Raw genomic sequence first — 23,275 nt, forward strand, 5'->3', positions numbered from 1 at the left:
TACTAACATGTCTCATTGGCTGCAAATATAGACCTTGCTATATACCTCTATAGGTTGTAGTGGCATTTGTATTTGTCAGACTGTACTGACATATGTCTCACAGGCTACAATGAGGTCAGATATAGACTATATTATATATGTCTTATACTGTACTGACATTTGTCTCACCAGCTACAATGAGGTCAGATATAGACCATGTTATGTACGTTTTAAGACTATATTGACATTTGTCTCACCACCTACAATGAGGTCAGATATAGACCATGTTAAATATTTCTTAAACTGTTCTGACAATTGTGTCACCAGTTACAATAAGGTCAGATATAGACCAGGTTATATATCATTTAAACTGTTTTGACAATAGTCTCACCGGCTATAATGCTGTCAGATATAGACCATGTTATATATTTCTTAAACTGTTCTGACAATTGTGTCACCAGTTACAATAAGGTCAGATATAGACCAGGTTATATATCATTTAAACTGTTTTGACAATAGTCTCACCGGCTACAATGAGGTCAGATATAGACCATATTATATAGACTGTACTTACATTTTTCTTACAAGTTTTAATGCTGGTGAGACAAATGTCAGTACAGTTTTAAACGTATATAACATGGTCTATATCTGACCTCATTGTACCCGGTAAAACCAAATGTCAGTACAGTTTTAAGACGTATGTAACATGGTCTATATCTGACCTCATTGTAGCTGGTGAGACAAATGTCAGTACAGTCTAAAACGTATATAACATAGTCTATATCTGACCTCATTGTAGCCGGTGAAACAAATGTCAGTACAATATAAAGACGTTTATAAAACAGTCTATATCTGACCTCCTTGTAGCCGGTAAGACAAATGTCAGTACAATCTCGAGAGGTATATAACATGGTCTATATCTGACCTCATTGTAGCTGGTGAGACAATTGTCAGAACAGTCTTAAACGTATATAACATAATCTATATCTGATCTCATTGTAGCCGGTGAGACCTATTTCAGAACAAGCATGAGAGGTATATAAGATGGTCTATATCTGACCTCATTGTAGCCAGTAGAACAAATATCAGTAAAATCTCGAGAAGTATATAACATGGTTTATATCTAACCTCATTGTAGCTGGTAAAGTAAATGTCAGTACTGTATTAAGACGTTTATAAGATGGTCTATAACTGACCTCATTCTAACTGGTGTGACAAATGTCAGTAGAGTCTTAAGACGGATATACCAAGGTCTATATCTGACCTCATTGTAGCCGGTAAGACAAATGTCAGTACAATTTCGAGAGGTATATATTATGGTCTATATCTGAACTCATTGTATCCGGTGAAACAAATGTCAGTACAGTCTTAAGACGTCTATAACATGGTCTATATCTGACCTCATTGTAGCCGGTGAAACAAATATCAGTACAGTCTTAAGACGTATATAACATGGTCTATATCTAACCTTATTGTAGCTGGTGAAGTAAATGTTTGTACTGTAAAAAGACGTTTATAAGATGGTCTATATCTGACCTCATTCTAGCTGGTGAGACAAATGTCAGTACAGTTTTAAACGTATATAACATGGTCTATATCTGACCTCATTGTACCCGGTAAAACCAAATGTCAGTACAGTTTTAAGACGTATGTAACATGGTCTATATCTGACCTCATTGTAGCTGGTGAGACAAATGTCAGTACAGTCTAAAACGTATATAACATAGTCTATATCTGACCTCATTGTAGCCGGTGAAACAAATGTCAGTACAATATAAAGACGTTTATAAAACAGTCTATATCTGACCTCCTTGTAGCCGGTAAGACAAATGGCAGTACAATCTCGAGAGGTATATAACATGGTCTATATCTGACCTCATTGTAGCTGGTGAGACAATTGTCAGAACAGTCTTAAACGTATATAACATAATCTATATCTGATCTCATTGTAGCCGGTGAGACCTATTTCAGAACAAGCATGAGAGGTATATAAGATGGTCTATATCTGACCTCATTGTAGCCAGTAGAACACATATCAGTAAAATCTCGAGAAGTATATAACATGGTTTATATCTAACCTCATTGTAGCTGGTGAAGTAAATGTCAGTACTGTATTAAGACGTTTATAAGATGGTCTATAACTGACCTCATTCTAACTGGTGTGACAAATGTCAGTAGAGTCTTAAGACGGATATACCAAGGTCTATATCTGACCTCATTGTAGCCGGTAAGACAAATGTCAGTACAATTTCGAGAGGTATATATTATGGTCTATATCTGAACTCATTGTATCCGGTGAAACAAATGTCAGTACAGTCTTAAGACGTCTATAACATGGTATATATCTGACCTCATTGTAGCCGGTGAAACAAATATCAGTACAATCTTAAGACATATATAAAATTGTCTTACTCTGACCTCATTGTAGCCGGTGAGACCTATGTCAGTACAAAACCACAAGCATGAAAGGTATATAACATGGTCTATATCTGACCTCATTGTAGCCGGTGAAACAAATGTCAGTACAGTCTTAAGACGCATATAACATGGTCTATATCTTACCTCATCGTAGCTGGTGAGATAAATGTCAGTACAGTCTTAAACGTATATAACATATAGTCTATATCTGACCTCATTGTAGCTGGTGAGAAATATGTCAGTACAGCCTTAAGAAGTATATAACATGGTCTATATCTGACCTCATTGTAGCCGGTGAAACAAATGTCAGTACAGTCTTAAGACGCATATAACATGGACTATATCTTACCTCATCGTAGCTGGTGAGATAAATGTCAGTACAGTCTTAAACGTATATAACATATAGTCTATATCTGACCTCATTGTAGCTGGTGAGAAATATGTCAGTACAGCCTTAAGAAGTATATAACATGGTCTATATCTGACCTCATTGTAGCCGGTGAAAGAAATGTCAGTACAGTCTTAAGACGTATATAACATGGTCTATATCTGACCTTATTGTAGCCGGTGAAACAAATGTCAGTACATTATCAAGACGTATAAAAAATGTTCTATATTTGACCTCATTGTAGCCGGTGAGACACTTGACAGTACAGTCGTAAGACATATATAACATGGTCTATATCTAACTGCATTATAGCTGGTGAGACTTTTGTCAGTACAGTCTTAAAAAGTATATCTCATAGATATATTGTATGAGTGCCAATAAGACAGCACTCCATCTAAGTCACAATTTATAAGTATACAAGTAAACCATTATAAGTCAAGGTACAGTCTTCAACACAGAGCCTAGATTCACACAGAACAGCAAGCAATAAAGAGCCCCAAAATTACTTGTGTAAAATCACTCAAACTGGAAAACGAATGGTCTTATCTATATAAAACAAAGAAAAACACTTATGAACCACATAAAAAAAGATCAGCCACTTAACATCGGATTCCTAAGTTAACTTAGGACAGGTGCAAACAATTGCAGTGGGATTAAACGTTTTAATGGTACCAAACCTTCTCCCTTTTCTGAAACAGTAGTATGACACCACAACATAGAAAGAAACACTAAAAATATAAATTTGAATGACTTAACTCAGTAAAAAAAATGAAGCGACACAAAAAGACACAAATAAACAAACAAGGAACGAATATATAAGATCTGTTAATACAGAGTTTATAGAATTAAGGAATGATCATAAAAGTAAAAGTACAAAAATCCTTTAAAATGTTAAACAATTTTAGAAATACATCAAATTTGAAGAAACAAATTATGTCATATTATACGCAGATGAATGAAAATAATTTTATTGTTAAGTATACTTCTTCTTCTGTCTATAATCTTCCGTTTAGGAATACGTTTAGGAATACCAAGAAATTTCTTGCATGTAAATAAAACTAATCACATAGTCTGTATTTATTTATTTATTTATTTATTATTCATTATTTTATTATACAGTATTTATAACAGTGCATTTTATAATATCAAAATTACCCTAAGCGCTTTACAACCTATACATCCACATATATTAGTATTAACAATAAAATATGAAAGCTTAAAAAACCAACAAAAAAATCTTGCACAGTCTTTCTTTGATTAATATGTCGATTTTGATCTACTTGCCTCTCCTGTTAAATGGTTTTCATGCTGGTCATCACTCGGAAAGAAAATATAAAATCTGCCTTCCTTCTCTAAATTTTCTCTGTGTTTAATTTTCTTCACCAACTCTCTTCTCTGCCACTCAGATACCATTCCTTCAACCTTTATTATAACAGAGTGTTGTCATAAATGTCTCTTATTTTTATTAAAACGCCTGTGGCTCTGATTTTATTATTATTTTATTTTCTGTTAATATATTTTGTGATAGTCCTTTTAATAAGTAAACAAGTAGTGTAATAATCTGAGACAGTTAAACTAATGGTCAAGGCTACACATGTAGGTTATAAGAATCTGAGGATTGGCAAGTCTCAACAAGGTAAATATATGATATTTTGAATGTTAAATTTGTACCACATGAAAAAAGCAGTAGTTTCTGTTAGTCAATAATCATAAGATCCTCTTGGTATTTCTTAATGTTTATGTTCAGAATCACCATTAAAAAGTAACAAAGATATATCTTGAATCACAGAATTTAATGATATAAATGTTTTCTTTTCTGCCTCATGTCTAACTATAATTTAGTTACTTTCTATGTTTTGGGGTATTTTACAGGTTTCCTTACTTTGAACTGAGGGAACTTAACAACTACTTTAACTTTGATGTAAGCAGGACAATCCATCTTTTTTGTATTCTGAATCATACGCTTCCTTTTTCGGCTTCCATAGCTGTGGTCCTCATTCTGTAAGAAATATCCAAATCTAAGTTTTCATTTATGAGCTAGTGTCTTCTAATTTTTCTGTTTCTTGAGAAGAATATATTTTACCTATTCAGTCACTATAAAGTGTTACAATTCATATATAAACGCAACACATAAATAGTAACTGTAAAGGTGCTGCAATTGTAACTGCCTGAGAAGTCTACAAATACAAAAGAAAAATATTCACAAGAGCTACATGTATGGTTATACAGCTAGAATGAACATTAATGAAATACATATATATGTATATATACTAAAACAAAATAAGAATTAAACAAAAAATTTAACTTTTAACAAAAGTCATTTGGCTATGTTATCTATTCTAGCAGGACTGCCATTTAAAAATTTAGAAAAACATAGAGTGGTTTGATGGTCAATGTAAAAATGTATTATGAGATGACTTACAGACTATATACAGATAAACACATTTCCTTGTTTTCAGTCTTACATTTTGTGACTTGACTTACCCATACTGTATGGTACAATACATGTATTTTACATCTTTTTAAAAACAGAAGTTATAAATTATATACAAAAGTTAACAATTTTCTTTGTTTAGCTAAATAATATAATGCAGTCTTTATCAATGGAACTATGTCAAGTTTAATTTATAGTTCTAATTCAATGCAAAAACAGCAGTTTAATTGTTATTTGTTTTATTTTCAAACTAATTAAAATTTCATATTTTTCAATTCACTGATATCCTTCAGTTCAGTGAATTCACAAATAAAAAGAATGTACTTCATATCAACCATGTTAATTCATGGTGGCATCACAGTAAAATATCAGGTTGGTCAACATTCTATATACTGTTTAATATATTAAACTTAATAAAGCCACAGGTATGCATATGACAAGTAAGGTAAGACTAAATTAGGTTTAAACCTATATAAGCATTTACATACTTAACATGTACATGTATAAAATGAAATTATAAAAATATTTGAAGTCTTCATCAGATTTATATATAGGGTACCTGAGACAAATGAGGATTCACTCTAAGTCCATCCTTTCCTTTGTGGTTTTGTCCATGGTGGCATTCAAAATCCTCATGACCAACAAAAATAAAGGGCACACCATCATAGGGAATAGATAATCCATCCTCCCATGCCTTTGACCAATAAATACGTTTTTTATCATCTACTATTTCATCTGTAAAAGTGATAATATTTGGCTGAGGAAAACATGTATATAATTGGCACTAATGCCACATCTTCTTATATATATATACAACTCGTCTAAACATCAACCCAACAATTTTAGATCTGTAAATTTGCTTTCGCAAATTTTTGGTTCTTCCCTCGCCGGGATTCGAACCCATCCTACTGTGAAATCGTGACACCAAATCGCCTGCACTGCAGCCGTCCCACTAGACCACACGACAACCTGGGCTCTCACTAAAAGAGCTTTCGCTGGCCGTGTGTTACCTTTCCTCGTCAGTTTTAATCTAGCAGCGTACTATAGTACATGATATATAAGGTATGAAGATGTTATTGTTACAGATCAGCTAAATTATCTATAGTCAAGGATCCTACAAATTAATGTAATATACAGTCACAGAAATTAATTATATTTATAAGTACGTCTGAGTCAGTGACAACTCTACAACAGATGTATCCATCAAATCGCCATCAATGATGGTCATACATGGCTGTGTACATAATGTATATACAACTCGTCTAAACATATATATATATATTCTATTACAGTGGTGTTGCAAATAGGGCCTGTCTGGCAAGTCTAAACATTTTTTAGTCTTATACAAAATGTATTTATCAATGTTTATTTAGGTTTATTAAAAGCTCATTAAAGATTACATGTACATGTATGTTGTCTCTTTTTCTATGCCTTGCCACTCAATAAAGCTTATTCATTATTTATTTGGCATGTTTGTTATGCTGTTAAATTTTAAACAAAAATAAAATGACACCACCATTTGTCTGATGACTTCGTTATTTAAACTGATTAACCTTAGGTCAACCAATACATTTCATTCTTTCATTCATTAACAAAAACCTTTAGATTAATTTATTTTGAAGTGATTTGGGAGTACCGGTAAGTATGTAATTTATTTTATTGAAACCAATGTCCAAACATTACCATTCAAGTAACCATTGGACTATCAGGGGGGGGGGGGGGGGTCTCATTAAAAAAGAGGAGGGGGTTTGATCCCAGCTCCCACTTATATAATAATTTTGTTCTGTTCAGTGAGAATCCTATATCCTGCTTCTTGATCCCATAACAGTGCATGTAATTTCCCGTGACCTGCTGGACATTTCCATTTTATTCCCATTTTCAGGCTGTATTATTCAACTTTCATGTGTCACACTTGAAGAAATCATGCAGCTGATACCACGTCAAACCCCATGAGACTCAATATCAGTATCAAAGACATCAAGTGACAATTACAAATGAACACTTACATGTGTTTAGGGAGGTACAAATACCATTTCATTTGATCCTGCAAGGTTATTCTTATTTGATTTATAAGCAACAAAAAACACCACCAAAAAACTAGGGGTGATCTGGATAGTTAAGCAGATCCTGCTCCACATGTGGCACCCATTGTGTTGCCCATGTTATAACTTATAACAAATCCAATAAACAGAATAATTCGGTAGACTGTGGTAAAGGAATCCGGGTCTGTTCGCGCCCAATCACGTTCACACCCTTCCACATTCGCCCCCATTCACTTTTGCACCCCACATGTTCGCACCCAAATTTTGCGAAAAGTTCGTTCGCACCCCACACGTTCGCACCCAATTTTACCGATTTTTTTTAGGTGTATTGGTATAAATATATATGCCATTGTTTCTAAATAATTCGAGATACTGACAAGATTTTTTGTTTCATGACAAGTTTATAAAAAAAAAGGTCTTTGTTTTTAAGTCGGATTATGTTATTCTGGCAACAACTATTTCATTTGTGTGTTGAATAATTCTTAATCGTGTTTTGGTTAGTGTATTGAAATAATTTGTTTTTCACTGTTTCTAGTCAATTTTAAGTGCGAATCTGACAACATGTGGAACAACTGGTATGCATGGTAAGTGTATTGCTATATATTTATTTTATTAGTATTTACATCAAAGCAATTTAAAACAACAATCATGATTTATAAACAACAGTAAACAATAACACCAAATTAGGCTGTTTATAAATACCAATTAGCAATAATCATACAAAATCAACATTTAATAATTAATCATCAGATTGATAAAAAAAAATCTATTCAATAAATTCTCAAATTTTATTCAAATAGAATACAATTATTTGTTATATTCATATGAATAATTTCTAACAATTTAACTTAAATTTTATTAAAAATTGGGCGCGAACATGTAGGGTGCGAACGGACGTGGGGGGCGAAAATGTGAGGTGCGAACGTGTAGGGTGCGAAACTATATTGGGCGCGAACGGACCTGATACTGTTCTTACCGTGGTAAAGGGTTATTTTCCTGCAATGTTTTCTGCCTTTTCATTAGTCCAAATAATTATGACGTCTTGAAAGGCTATTATAATTTTTTTCTTTGACGCCTTACTTCGATGTAAGGCGTCAAAGAAAAAAATTATAATAGCCTTTCAAGACGTCATAATTATTTGGACTACCTTTTCATATGATATATCCCATATCATCGTATTTTGACGTTTTATTTTTTGTTTTCACATGTTTGGCTCGATCTGCACGCTTTGAGTTTCCCCATCTTTATTTTCTGTGACAACAAGGTCTTCATGTCAATGGCATATATATATATATGTTTAGTACCATCCCCCTTTTTTTTTTTTACTTTTTAGACGTCACTTACCACTTGGGAAAGTTTTAGTGCTATATCTGCGTTTGTTTTCAGATCGCTGACTAACAAAGGCAGAAGTGTTGCTGTTTTCGTGTAAATCAATACTTTCTGTCACTTTAGAATAATCGGAAACAAACATTTCTACGTTAAACTATCTTTCTTGCTCCCATGCCGTCGCTTATCTTTTTTGCCAGGCAGTCGCTTCTTCCGGTGCAACCCATGTAAACTATCGTATCCATATCCGGAAAAACAGAACATTCCTTATCCGATCCGTTCATACAAATAACATCACTCACTTCCCTCATTCTAGCCGGTGGAAAAAAGCCCCAACCTTTAATAATATGAGGCAGGCATTACCTGTAAATGGGGACGAAGTCTGTATGAATTATTTTTTTGTAACTTAATTATTTGTCAAAAAAAAAAGAAACGGAAATACCGTAACGTTTCCGATTTTGGTTCTGTTGTTAGGGATTTTAGTTGTGACGTTATTTAAATTATGACGTCATATGCAATGTAAACAAAGAAACGCTATCATTAGGTAACGTTTTTTCATATCAAGGAATTATTAAAAATGAAATTGGTATTGCACGTTCCTTCCTATTTTATACTAGACTGATAAATATATATTTTACTCAAAGTTCCATACAAACGAGACCGGAAAAAGGAAGTATATTGTACATTTCTGCACAGGTCCGGGATTTCAAAACATGACATAAAAAAAATTGAACGATTTTGAGTTCATTAGTACAATGAAAAATTCGGGAAATTTTCCCGATTTTTTTTTTTATTGAATTTTCTACTGTTATTGGGGACTTCGTCCCCATATGAATAACCTTCCATCATTACCGAAATGAACAAAGAAATAACATATGACGGGTGCCGTATACGGTGCAGGAAATGCTTACCCTTCCGGAGCACCTGATTTCACTCCCGGTTTTTAGTGGAGTTCGTGTTATTTCTTAATTATTATTTATAACTGTTGATGTAAATGTCCTTTGGTTTTGTGAGTCTTTTTTCACTCCTTGGTTTTGATTGTTATTGTCTTATACGTTTTTTTCAGAACTAAAGAAATTACGGATTGAATATCGCTTCGAGTCCGGAATAACTTCCTAACTTAATATTTTCACCTGAGTTGCCTCCCTTCTAAAACTGAAATGAAACTTGAAAACTCCTGAAATCACAACTTACAATACAAACCCCTTGTAGCTTCAACAAAACCTAATCATGTCTTCAACTGATGTCCAAACACTGATGGAAATGGGATTTACCCAAAACAGAGCGTATGTTATATGATAAATGTTATTTGGACCAATTTATTTAAAAAAAATGACCAAGTTCACTTTCAATTTCCCTGAATCACTACTTCTATCGTGACTTGATTTTTCATATGATAAGGAAATTTAACCCAAAAAAAATACGAATGCCCCCAAAAGAATGTACATACCTGCTTTGGTGTTTGTGTTGAATTATATTGAAGAATGTCCAGATAATCACTATCTGCATCATGATGTCTGGCATCTGCTGTTGGAATGCGTCAAAGCTAAAGAATAAAATAGTCTTCCAAAACATCGTAATTATTTGGACTAGTTTGAGCAGTGCACATACATGGAGTAACACATCATGCAATTCATGGAACATTATTGAATAATTTGCCGTTATTCCAAGCACCCCTAGAGAGCTGAAGGGTACACTAGAATTGGCTATATCGTCATTTTTCCCTAGTGGGAAAATTTGATATGGACACCTTATTTCCGTTGCATTTTCATTGGTTATCTATCTATGATTAAATGAAAGAAATCATTTTTTTTTATCTGTTTCGATGTTATATAGTATTTTGGGGAAATTTGAGGATCAGTATATAAGACAGTGTTTCAATAATACTTGGGGGAAATTTGAGGATCAATATATATTATACAGTGTTTTAATAGTAAAAAGTGGTTTTTACAACAACAAAAATTATCACTTGAAATGTTCCCCTCTTAAACATGTTAAAAAGGATAGTTGTTACATTGAAGGGTCACTCCTCATTTGAAGATACTGATCATATTTTGCTTGTCAACAGTGGTTGTGAGTTTAAACCCTAGTTTAAAGGTTGTACTTCTGTAAATATAGGCAATGCAATTTCTCAAAGGATTTCCTGCTCTAAACATGTTTACTACAATGAATTTAAAAAAAAATAAAACCTGAATATGAAAGTTCATCTACACTACTTTCATTTTTGCAGAGGTCAAAACAAAGGGTTGTGCAGCATATTTTTAAAGGTTTATATGCTTTGAACTTCTTCAAGTTCTTTGAGTATAAACTTATACTTATTCTGTACTACCCTTCCCTTTACTTTGAGTCTTCCCAAGAATTCAATATTTAATTTGACCATTATCTTGCTGTTTTAATACTGGTAAAGTTCCCCAATTGTGTACCTATGAGATTTATCATGGAGATCATAACAAGTAGGTTAACAAAACAAAATATCTATCTTGAGTAAAAATCTAGGCATATGCATAGAAAATGTCAAGTGGTACAACTTTTGCAATCTCCACATTCATTGAAACAATTATCCTATTAATGTTGTCTGCTCTATTTTCAGGGAAAGGGCTCTTGCCAAAACAAATTACAAAGGTGTACAGCTAGCAATGGACTGGTAAGTTTAATCTGATTAATTAAAAAAAAAAGATCCTGTGACTGTGTATCAGATAAGCTGTTAGAAAACGCTCTGTTTTACATTGTTTTAAAGACATTACGGAATCCTATAGTTTTGTCTGATGAATACAATGTACACACCTTCAAAACTTTGAAGGCTAACAATTCATTGGATGATGAATTAATTTCCAGTACAGGATGTAAAACAGAATGAAGTGTTTTCATATCCTTGTAAGCAAAGCTTGGACACAGGATCTGTATTTTAATCAGGTTAGGTAAGTTTGATTATATTGATGATACATTCTAAAAAAATATCAATGATATACATATGTATTTTTTTTTTAAATGTTGTAGGATTGCTGTCTCATTGATGTAAAGACAACTTTAGAATTCCTTCTTTTTCCATTAATTACTGATGTCATAATACTTACAATGACTTATGTTATTACTTCACAGTAAGAGTAGATTGTCAAGTGACGTCAACTGGTGTAACTAATCCATAAAATAAAACTCAAAACTGCTCTATAGATCATACTTACATATATATCCTAAATATTTGACAATAAATTCATGAAATTGCCATTTTGTACAGCTTTTGATAGGAGGTAAGATATAAGCAAAAGTCTTACTTAAAAAAAGATATCTGACTTTTATACATCAATATCATCGTCCATATATAATTTTGGTTGTTTATAGGTTGTTTGCACATGAAGGTGATGCTGATATTGATGAACCCTTTGTGGCACCTGTAGGACACACACTTGGTAAATCTTCAGGTAATAAACTTTGTAGCACCTGTAGGACACACACTTGGTAAATCTTCAGGTAAATAAACAATGATTGTGTAACAGGAGTACACCTGTAATAAATGTGAATGTGGCTTTAAACACCAACAATCAATCAATCAGCACAGTGAATAAATATTGAAATTCATATACATGTAGAACACAATCTTTGAAATTGCATACAGTTAATGTTGGACACACACTTATTTAATCTAACCCTAATTATCCCTGTGGATTCCTTAAATTTTGCATAGCAATAATTGTGGATTGAGGATAGTTTTTCGTGGATTCTTGATTTCATTGATTTTTCATTTTTTTTACAAATAAGTCAATAGAAAATGAGTATTTCTATAAACAATTGAATTCTTGGTTTACCACAAACTCAATGAAGTTATAATTAGTATAATTCAAATAAAGAATCACTAGTATTTTATTATCTTCTGTGAATACTAAATTTTTTTTTTGTATTTTAGAAACAGAGAGTAGTCAACCAATGGAAACATCCACCCAAGAACCAGGACCTAGTGACAGTGCAGCTGGTGGTGAACCTTCTGGTGAACCAGCGGGACCAGTTCAGGCAAACTCACTCAAGTGTGATGAGTAAGTATTGAATAAAACCAGGATACAGTTGTTTTAATGGAACTGGGTAGTTATTGAAATTGATTCTTGCAAATTGTCTGACCATACTGGAAATTGATAAATATATTATGTAACCAAGATTAAAAAGAAAAAAAATGGATGGAAACTTGTAAGCTGTCACTAACACTTCCTTATTTCATTTACCTAAGTAATTAAGAGTTTAGGTTTTTGAGAGAAAGTTAGATATAAGATGTGATTCAATAAAAATTACATTATTACTTATACTTTATACTACAAATCAGAAAAAGAAAATGAAGCATGTTTTTCAGTCTGTGCGTCAGATCATTTGTTAGTTCTTTTTTTTCTTTATTTGTTCGTTCATCCGTCCGTCTGTCTTGCTTCAGGTTAAAGTTTTTGGTCGAGGTAGTTTTTGATGAATTTGAAGTCCAATCAACTTGACAATTAATACACATTTTCCCTACGATATGATCTTTCTAATTTTGATGCCAAATATGAGTTTTCAACCCCTATTCAAGAGTCCACTGAAAATAGAAAATGACAATGTGAGTGGGACAACCTTGTACTATGGACACATTCTTGTTTATTATATATAAAGAAAATCAAGATTTTGTATAATGATTCAAATAAAAGAGTATTTGTAATTATGTTACAGGTGTGGGAAGTTCCTAAGGACTGAGATGGAAGCTCAAGCCCACGCAGCCAGAACACAACATTCCAGCTTTTCTGAGTCCACGGAGGTCATTAAACCATTAACAGCAGAGGAAAAGAAAGAACAAATGAATAAGTAAGTAACTTTAAAAACAAAACATTGGATGATTGGTGATAAAACTATTAAGACATAAAGTCAAACAAGGTATATCACCCATTCAAATTGCCAACACTGTAAAATCAGAAATTTATATTGTTTTTACTCAAATGCATAAATTGCAACTGTTTTGCAAAAAATACAAATTTGCATTGTAATTAAAGAACTTTTATACTTCGTTAAACATTTAAATTTGTTTTTCACCTGTTTCAACAAAATTCACTACAAATTGATATTCCATGAAAACAATAATGAGTCCAGGGTACATTAATAAAAAGAATACCTAGACTGGTACCCTCCACTTTAAAAGGCTATCGACACAGTCACCAGTTAAAATCTTTACTTACCTTGACATGCCAGGTTACAAGAAAAGTTAAAACAGAAAAGACTAGAAAGAGAAGAGCAAGAGAAAAAAGAACAGACGGCAAGAGAGAAACAAAGAAGAACACAAGGAAAAGAAATAGTATCTATAAAATCAAAGTAAGTACGTACTGGTGATGATAAGTACTGGTATCAATAAAATCAAAGTAAGTACGTACTGGTGATGATAAGTGCTGGTATCAATAAAATCAAAGTAAGTACGTACTGGTGATGATAAGTGCTGGTATCAATAAAATCAAAGTAAGTATGTTCTGACGATGATTAAATTCTGTAAACTTTACAATAGGCCTAAACTAAAATGTTGTTTGTTTCCTCAATCCCGACCCTGCCAAGCAAGGTGTGGGTAGGTAGGTAGGGAAATAATTTTATTTTTTTCAAAAAGCTAAAACAATATTGGTCGAGACGGCAAGCCTGAAATTTGGAAATGAATAAATGATATAGACTTAGTTTTGACAATAAAATTTTATGAGTCGGAACGTTTTTGCAGGGTCTGTCAGGATTGGGGAAACAAACAATATTTTATTTTAAGCCATGCATAAAAGTTTGTTTAAAAATAGTATTTACTTCAATGTGGATACAGGAAATGTGGTATGGTTGCCAATGAAACAACTACTTTCTGGAGTTTGAACGACGTGAAGGTAAACTAAAGGTAACCATACAGCTGTTAAAAATTAGCAAACCCTTAACTAATAGGCAGTTATATAATGACAAACATGGCAAAATGTGAAAGAAATCATACGAAAAAAACTTACAGCTGGATTTGTGACAAAAACAATAAATGAAAAGGAAATATGATAGACAGGAACCATGACAACAACTGAATAACATGTTTAGTACATGAAAACTTATCTAAACTCATTGTCATTGTGAATATAGATTTTTTTAGTGTACAAACATCAAATTCCTACAGAATTTCACCTGTAAACCCTCAAACAAGAGTTAAATAAAAAATTGATATGCCAAAACAGAAAGATGAAAATAACAGACCCATTAACTTTTTACAGTGGTGAAATTACAACCCTTGATATATTTGATGTACATAAAAGGGTCCAGCAGCTCATATGTGTATTTAATGAATGGCTATTATCTATTTTGAATTTATTGAACCATAAAACTAATTTTTGACTCTTCTCATTGAATAATCCGCGAAGCGGATTATGTAAAATGTGAAGAGTCAAAAATTAGTTTTATGGTTCAATAAAATCAAAATAAATTATTGCCATTCATTATAAATAAATTTCTATCAAAACTAAGGCTCAAAGAACTTTTTATATTATTTATATTAACAATAACAACATACACACATGTTGGCGTATGAATACACAACGTTAAAGTGGGCGTGTCGCCATCAGAAAATAAAACTAATAATTTTAACCAATCAGAAGACAGTAAAAACACAAAATTTATTTATACATTTATAAAGGAAGAGAACCCCAATGAATTTGGACATCACAGTTTACAGAGGGTTCTGGTAAGGAAACAATAGGTAACAAAGACAGTAAAAATTATTATTTGCATCTCTTTATTCTGTTTAGGGAGCTACCATTTGATTTTTATGGGGGGCTAGGATGAAATTCGAAAAAAATAGGCAGGACAGGAGTTTTGAGTAAAAAAAAAGGCAGGATGAGACAATTGCCAAAAAAAAAAGTCAGGACGACAATTTAGGTAAAAAAAAGTCAGGATAAACTAAAAAAAAAAAAAAAACAGGACCAAACAGAGTGCAAAATAAAAAGGCAGGACAGAGATTACAGGTTAAAAAAATATGCAGGACAAAATTTTTCATCCTAGCCCCCCCCCATAAAAATCAAATGGTAGCTCCCTTACACTTTTGTTTCCATTTAGAATAGAAGAAGATGAAATTAAGAAGATAGCTGAACAAAGAAGAAGAGAAAAAATGGACGATAAATTAGCAAGGTAAAATCAACATGTTATAATTGACTCTTGCAAAGTTGATCTTTGATGGCATTGAGCCTGTAATTCAGTGGTTGTCGTTTGTTTATGTGTTACATATTTGTTTTTTGTTCATTTTTTTACATAAATAAGGCCGTTAGTTTTCTCGTTTGAATTGTTTTACATTGTGTTATCGGAGCGTTTTATAGCTGACTATGCGGTATGGGCTTTGCTCATTGTTGAAGGCTGTACGGTGACCTATAGTTGTTAATGTCTGTGTCATTTTGGTCTTTTGTGGATAGTTGTCTCATTGGCAATCATACCACATCTTCTTTTTTATATTGATATAACATTAAGTGATATATTATGATAGTGATGTTTGAATTTTAATGTACCCATAATAGAGACTTGAAAAGGACACCAGAACCATTGATGGTTTTGTCATATCCCTATAGTTGAAATAATAGTTTTTGTTTGGTGGAAATATATTGTTTTTCATAATGAAGATGTTATATTTGAAAGTTTTATCAACATTAATTGACAAATGAAGGCATTCGAAAAAAATTCCAATTCTATTTCAGACAAAGAGTGAAAGATCAGATAGAAAAAGATAAAAGAGATAGAGCAGCTAAGGTTTGTTTAAGGATGTGATATAGATTATAATTAGGGCCCTATAGTGATCAGTCTATCCGTCCGTCTGTCCGTCCGTCTGTAACACTTTAACTTTGTGTCCGCTCCAAATCTAGAGAACCATTATGATTTCATACTTTATACTTTACATGTTTATTAACCACCACCAGAGGGCGTGTCATGATGTATGTACAACTTTCTAGGTCAAAGGTCAAGGTAAAAAAACTTTGGTTTCAGTTGACAACCCTGTGTCCTGTGGTGAAGATTGTGTCCGCTCTATATCTTGAGAACCGTTATGATTTCAAAGTTTATACTTGTCATCCATTTTAACCAACACCAGAGGGTGTGTCATGATGTATGTACAACTTCCTAGGTCAAAGGTCAAGGTCAAAAACTTTGGTTCCAGTTGACAACCCCGTGTCCTGTGGTGAAGATCGTGTCCGCTCCATATCTAGATAACCGTTATGATTTTATACTTAATACTTAACATGTTTATTAACCAACACCAGAGGGTGTGTCATGATGTATGTACAACTTCCTAGGTCAAAGGTCAAGGTCAAAAACTTTGGTTTCAGTTGACAACCCTGTGTCCTGTGGTGAAGATCGTGTCCGCTCCATATCTAGATAACCGTTATGATTTCAAAGTTTATACTTGACATCCATTTTAACCACCACCAGAGGGCGTGTCATGATGTATGTACAACTTCCTAGGTTAAAGGTCAAGGTCAAAAAAACTTTGGTTTCAGTTGACAACCCAGTGTCCTGTGGTGAAGATTGTGTCCGCTCTATATCTTGAGAACCGTTATGATTTCAAATATTATACTTGACATCCATTTTAACCAACACCAGAGGGTGTGTCATGATGTATGTACAACTTCCTAGGTCAAAGGTCTGTCTGTCTGTTGGTCTGTCCATCGCTAACAAATTTGATCCACACTATATTTTGAGAGGACAGCTGTTATTATTTCATACTTTATACCTGACAAACATTTTCAACTTAACATATATATTAACCAACACCAGAGAATGTGTCATAATGTATGCATCCTAGGTCAAAGGTCAGTCCATTGGTCTGTCCATCCGTTCGTTGTTTTTAACAAATTGTGTCCGCTCTACCTCTCGAGAACCGATTGACAGCAGGGCCCACAGAGATGGCTCCCATCTCAATGGTATCTAGTTTAATTAATGTTCATCTAAAAGTTGCATCAAAGGTCTTCAATAATTATTCTGATATTCATATCTGATCAAAATTATGGTAATTTTGAGTGCTTGCTTTTGAGGTCTAAACATTTAACCCTTTCAACGCTATACACAGCATATGCTGCGATGACATACACCGTCCGCCACTTCTATTTGCAGCAAATGCCGTGATGACAAGGGATTTTTCATAAGGACTCTTAAACCATTCGGTTTTCATTCGGGTCCTCTCTAATTTTTCCTTGTATGAATCCAGGATATGCAAGGTCTCATTTGCGCTTGAAATCCCGGCAATTTTTATTGTAAAATGCAGTAGAAGGAAAATTGAAGGAAAATAAAAACAAATATTTTGACAAATGCAAATGGCAGAAATCGGAAACGAAGCTGTAAATATGGAAATATTTCAGCATTTCTATGGCGAAACTGACGACAAGGATTAGTTAAAAGGTTTCTTGTTATCTCAATGTGTTTATAACATTCAAGTCGTGTGGGAAATATGATTTGATCGATCATTACGAGACGCAGAAAAAGGGGGGAAAACGGAGGTTGACTAAAAATTTTGAGGACGGCGCCACTGATTTGTGCCACAATTACATAATATGTTGTGTATGGTGCAATATGCTACAGAATCGAGCAATTGGTGTCTTCTTTATTATATGGCAGATAAAACAACAAAATAGATGAAGACTAAAAGTAGTTTTTATTCAAAATTCAACACAAATGTAATAAATTACACCTTTTACCTATTAATTACCTGAAAATGCAGGTAACCTGATAAAGATTTTACTGAAATAACTATCTAACATTATAGTTCATACTCTCGTGAGCATTTTTCATGCAATAACTTTCTCTGTATCTCTTATAATAAAAAAGATACAACAGTCTGAAAAGGAATGTAATGTTCTAATGAATGAACACAAAAAAATGCTGCAGCAGCAGCCATTTTTCTATTTTTTTGTGTAGCGTTGAAAGGGTTAAAAAAAAAATCAAATTGTAGTGATTGAAAAAATATGTAGAAACATTCTTTTAACAATGTATACAAAAAGAGATATTAATTAAAAAAAATATTTCATGAAAAATGAGAAGAAATAATCTATTTGAGTTTTAAAACAGGCTGGGCTTGGCAAATGATTGAAGATTGTGTCATGGTTTTAACTTGTTACATACATATAAGGAGATATGGTATGGTTGTTTATGAGACAACTCTCAACCATTACCAAATGACGTAGAAGTTGACAACCAAAGTTTGATGTATTGCCTTCAACAATAAGCAAATCATGATTTGGTTTAATGATTAAAACCAGATAAGTAAGCAATTTAATAAATTACTAGTGTTTTTATACTAAGAAGTTGCATGTTATGAAAATATAGTGTGTATTTTAAGTAAGTTCTTTGTTATACTAATTTTTAATAGGTTGACACTGAACTTCTTTTTTTCAGTTTGCCAAAGATAAAGATGTACAAAAATCCAATACAGCACCATCCCCTTCTGCTGCACCTGTAGCTACACCTGCTGTTAAAAAGGAATATACAGACTGTCGATTACAGGTAAATAAAAATTCAGAATAATGTGTGCTTATACATGTTATATCCATCACTCAGCAACTTCCTGTCTACCCAAAACTTAAAGAGGGCTATCATTAATTTAGTGAGGAATAGCTCACAGATGAACTTATGGTATGTGAACCCACAAAAAATATTGGTACTGTGGCTTCTTTTATTTTTCGTGGGTACCCATTTTCGTGGATGGTGGAAAACTTGACTTTTCGTGTATATGTTGTTTAGTGGTTTTGCCAAAGATAAAAAAAAAGTAATTTGTTGAACATTTAACTTTGTGTTTCACCTGTACCCACAAAAAAGCACGAATAATTAGTATCCTACGAATAATGATGAATCCACTAGATGTTTTTATACTTTGATGTTATAAACAATTTATTTATTTATAAAAAATCAGTTAGCCAGTCACATCCAATAGTTATATCAAGATGTTGTTTCCTCTATTGCAGATTAGATTCCCTTCAGGACAACCATTAACACAAACATTTTCAGCCAAGGAACCACTAGCAGCAGTAAGATTATACATAGAGATGAACAGAACTGAACAATCAGGGCCATTCTCTTTGATGACAAACTTTCCTAAAAAAGTGTTTCAAAATGAAGATTATGAAAAACCATTAGATCAATTAGGTAAGATTCCATGGATCATTTTAGGGGGCAGGTATAAGCTGGGTAAGGGGAGTTAACTCATTATTGTGTTTGCTAGTCTATTTCATCAAGGCTTTAACACTCATGTGAAACAAAATTAAAATCTAATTTATTTACAAACTTAAAATATTTGGACAAAATTGGCCATAGTCTTGTTCCGATGATCGGAATAAGTCGGAAATCAGTTGGTTTGGCCTGGCGATGTCGATAATCAATTGGGATTTTGTTTAATCGTTTGTTGTTAAATTTTCCAGACTTTAAGCTTATCAACTTCCGGTCCGTTTGCAGTTTGCATTTTATATGCGCAGTCAAAAAAAAATAACAAAAAATATCAGGATCGATGACAATAACAATGTCAAACATCTTATAATTAAAGACATAACCAATTTCCTTCTTTATAAACGTGACAAATGCATTGACTATAACTATTTGCAGATTGATGGAATGTTATTTCAAATTAATAACTTTGTATAAAATACTTTCTTCCAATACTGGTAGATTCTACTTGTTACTCGAGAGCGTACATAAAATCATTCTGATTTTAGACAAAATAATTTCTTAGTTTCATTAGAATGTGTTGCAAATTGCCTTTTATTTATGTTTTATGCATTTGTAGCATCAAAAACATCATATTCCTTTCCAAACTGCTTGCCAAACATCGTTTATTTCTGTAAATTTTCTGAAATTTGTCCACCATATTGAAAAATGAAAGAATCATGAATCAGATACAGTTCAACTATGCAATAATTCCCCATTCTTGCAATTATAAGTTCAGATGACGAATGACATAATTGACAGAAAAATAATGATCACAAAAGTGAAAAAAGCATTTTACACGAATTAACAGACATTGGCTTTGTTTACTGTATATATTATAATGCAAATGCATTGTTTTATTTTTTTCTGTTAATCTTAATTTTTTAAAGTTAAAATTTTTTAGATATCTGTTCTTAATTAGAAGCACTCAAATGTTTATACAGCTATGTTATATTGAAATTGTATTGTGAGTTACACCATTGAAATTTAGAAATGTTAGTGTCACTGTTGGTAATAAATGTTGTAATTATGAGCTAAAATATATTCAATATGAATCTTGATTCTTATTAATTAATTGTTTTAACTGTTAAATAAATAGTAATCAAAGGTACCAGGATTATAATTAAGTACGCCAGAATATATGAAAAGAAAACACAAGATCAAATACGAATATATAAACTCTACAATGTTATGGAATATACACATAAGACATGTACAATGAGACTAAATGCATGATTTCATTTAAAAAAACGGGCAAGGTATAATCTGCGATTATAACTGATAGTCAGTTGGTTGCTGTCAACCAATTGTAATAGATAATCGGTTGGTAATTTCAACCGATTATCCTACACTAATTGGCCAGTATCTCTACAACCATGCAGACAATTTTGTTAAGTTATGGTGCATCTTTGGTAAATATTTCCTTATTAAATAAATTTCTTATACCTTGCCAGAAAGTAGATTTTTCTATGTTTTTACAAAAAATATAATAAAATGTATGGGTCACTGTGCTTTTTTTGAAGCTACAAGTTGTGCCAAAAAAGTTGCATAGATTGTTCATGAAAAAAACTTGTTTTTGAATAAAAAGAAATCTATGAGATAAATTTTTGAAATAAAATAAGAAAAAAGAGGATTTAATTGATCTTTTTTTCTGTTTCAAAATTTGCAGATTTGAGCAAAGAACTAGACTTTTTTAATTGCTATTTTACAATCTAAGAAGATGGTATACATTTTATTTACATTAAGCAACATATTATATATAATAAAAAGAAATCACTCTTTAAAAAAACTAGTGTTCTTGAATATGCTTTGAAGTTTAATGAGATGCAAATGAATTAAACTTATTAAGACAATTAGCAGATGAATAAATTATGAGAAAATGAATGATGGACAAAAAGGTCCACAAAAAAAGAGTATTTAAATGTTATGAAGAAAAAGAAAAAAATACTGTGGTTTTTATACATTTACCATCAAAATTATATGTGACTTACTCTTATTATGTGATTTTCTTTTGTAGGATTGGTCCCTTCTGCTGTTTTAATTGTAACCAAAGCAATGTGATGCCAACTTTAAAACAGTGACAACAGATATTTTATGTTATTTATGTTATTAAGCTCTGAATAAATGTTTTACTATGTAAAGAAAATGCTTAATTAATTCTATTGTAGAGTGTTGTCACTGTTGTGTAATTTGTGCTAAAATACCATATAGGGGGTTATTTTCGTGGGGTGCAAATTTTCGCTTATTTTCATGGATAGAACAAAATCGTTAAAATAGATTCCGCCAATTTAAAAGTGCACAATCAAAGGTATTGATAAAAGTTTTGAGTCCACCAAAATAATAAAGGCCAAAATATTTTGTATACTTTTTTCAATGAAAATCGCGAAATTTTACACCTGCGAAAATAACCGGCTATGCTGAATCAGACCATCACTGTTTGACAACCTGTTTCTTTTAACCCTTGTACCAATGCTTCGTTACTTCACCAGAGAACCTTTGTGGCTGAGTGGTCTAAATTGTCAAACTACTGTATCACTAGCCTATCTGAATATGTGATCTTGAATCTCCAACATGGCAGGTGTGTTGATTGACTAGAATTTTCAGTTTTCCTATGAAAGGTTGTGGTTCTCAGTCCAATCTGGTTTCCTCCACCAATTAAAAATGACTGCTACAAGAAAAGAAATAACATCTTAAGAAAAAAATATATTTTTTGGTTTTATTCTGTAAATAACTATTAAATGCACCCACTTCTTAAGTCAACATTACAATTTTACACCAACGGTAGCAATTACAGGCAAGACCCAGGGTTTCACAGAACCCCTTACACATTTTTCTACAATTTTCATCATAAAGATAGAGAAGAATTGGAAAACAGAAAATGATCTATTAGAAAAGATCAACAAAAAAGTCCTATTGCTGAAACCGTTGGTAATTTTTATTAAAAGAGTTATTGCCCTTTAATGACATCTTTTTTAATAATATGAGTTTTTGCTTATCATCTCAAACACAATTGTCAAACCAATTACAATCAAGCTGGATATGATTATTGTTATTACACACATAACGGTAAATGGTATTTTTATACGACCCCAAAAATATTTGCTGTCGTATATTGGTATCATGTCATTGTTGTTGTTGTCCGAAGACATTTTGTTTTCGCACACAATAACTTTAGCATAAGTTAATAGAAATCTGTGAAATTTACACACAAGATTTATGACCACAAAAGGAAGGTTGGGATTGATTTTTGATGATATGGTCCAAATATTTTAGGAAATAGGGGCCAAAAAAGGGCCCAAATAATCATTTTTCGAGTTTCCAGACAAATAACTTGTTGAATGGTGTATGGACCTCTCTAGAATACTAAAAGTTTCAATACCTCAAAGGGATGGTACGAATTGGCTATGGAGGTAATGGCTCAAATCGTTTTTAGGAATTAGGGGCTAAAAAGGGGAAAAACAAGGGTGCCCTGGTTAATAGACCTCATTACTTAAGTACAACACATACCTAAAAAGC

At 32.5% G+C, this 23,275-nt stretch overlaps 1 protein-coding gene across 2 annotated transcripts; it reads left to right on the forward strand.

Moving 5' to 3' along the window:
* Nucleotides 1-9,718: 9,718 nt before the first annotated feature.
* On the forward strand, nt 9,719-21,905 carry LOC139515591 (UBX domain-containing protein 1-like). Of its 2 annotated transcripts, XM_071305182.1 has the most exons (11): nt 9,719-9,873; nt 11,178-11,231; nt 11,927-12,006; nt 12,489-12,615; nt 13,268-13,399; nt 13,781-13,900; nt 15,644-15,715; nt 16,273-16,324; nt 18,959-19,066; nt 19,525-19,705; nt 21,777-21,905. In XM_071305182.1, the coding sequence occupies exons 1-11, from the start codon at nt 9,818-9,820 to the stop codon at nt 21,818-21,820; spliced, it is 1,026 nt and encodes a 341-aa protein (XP_071161283.1). In that variant the 5' UTR covers nt 9,719-9,817; the 3' UTR covers nt 21,821-21,905. The 2 variants fall into 2 exon arrangements, with proteins under 2 accessions (XP_071161283.1, XP_071161284.1); XM_071305183.1 differs by lacking the exons at nt 9,719-9,873; nt 11,178-11,231; nt 11,927-12,006 and adding an exon at nt 12,007-12,055.
* The last annotated feature ends 1,370 nt before the right edge of the window (nt 21,906-23,275 follow it).

Source organism: Mytilus edulis, chromosome 3, assembly GCF_963676685.1.
Source record: "Mytilus edulis chromosome 3, xbMytEdul2.2, whole genome shotgun sequence".
Lineage (NCBI taxonomy): Eukaryota > Metazoa > Mollusca > Bivalvia > Mytilida > Mytilidae > Mytilus > Mytilus edulis.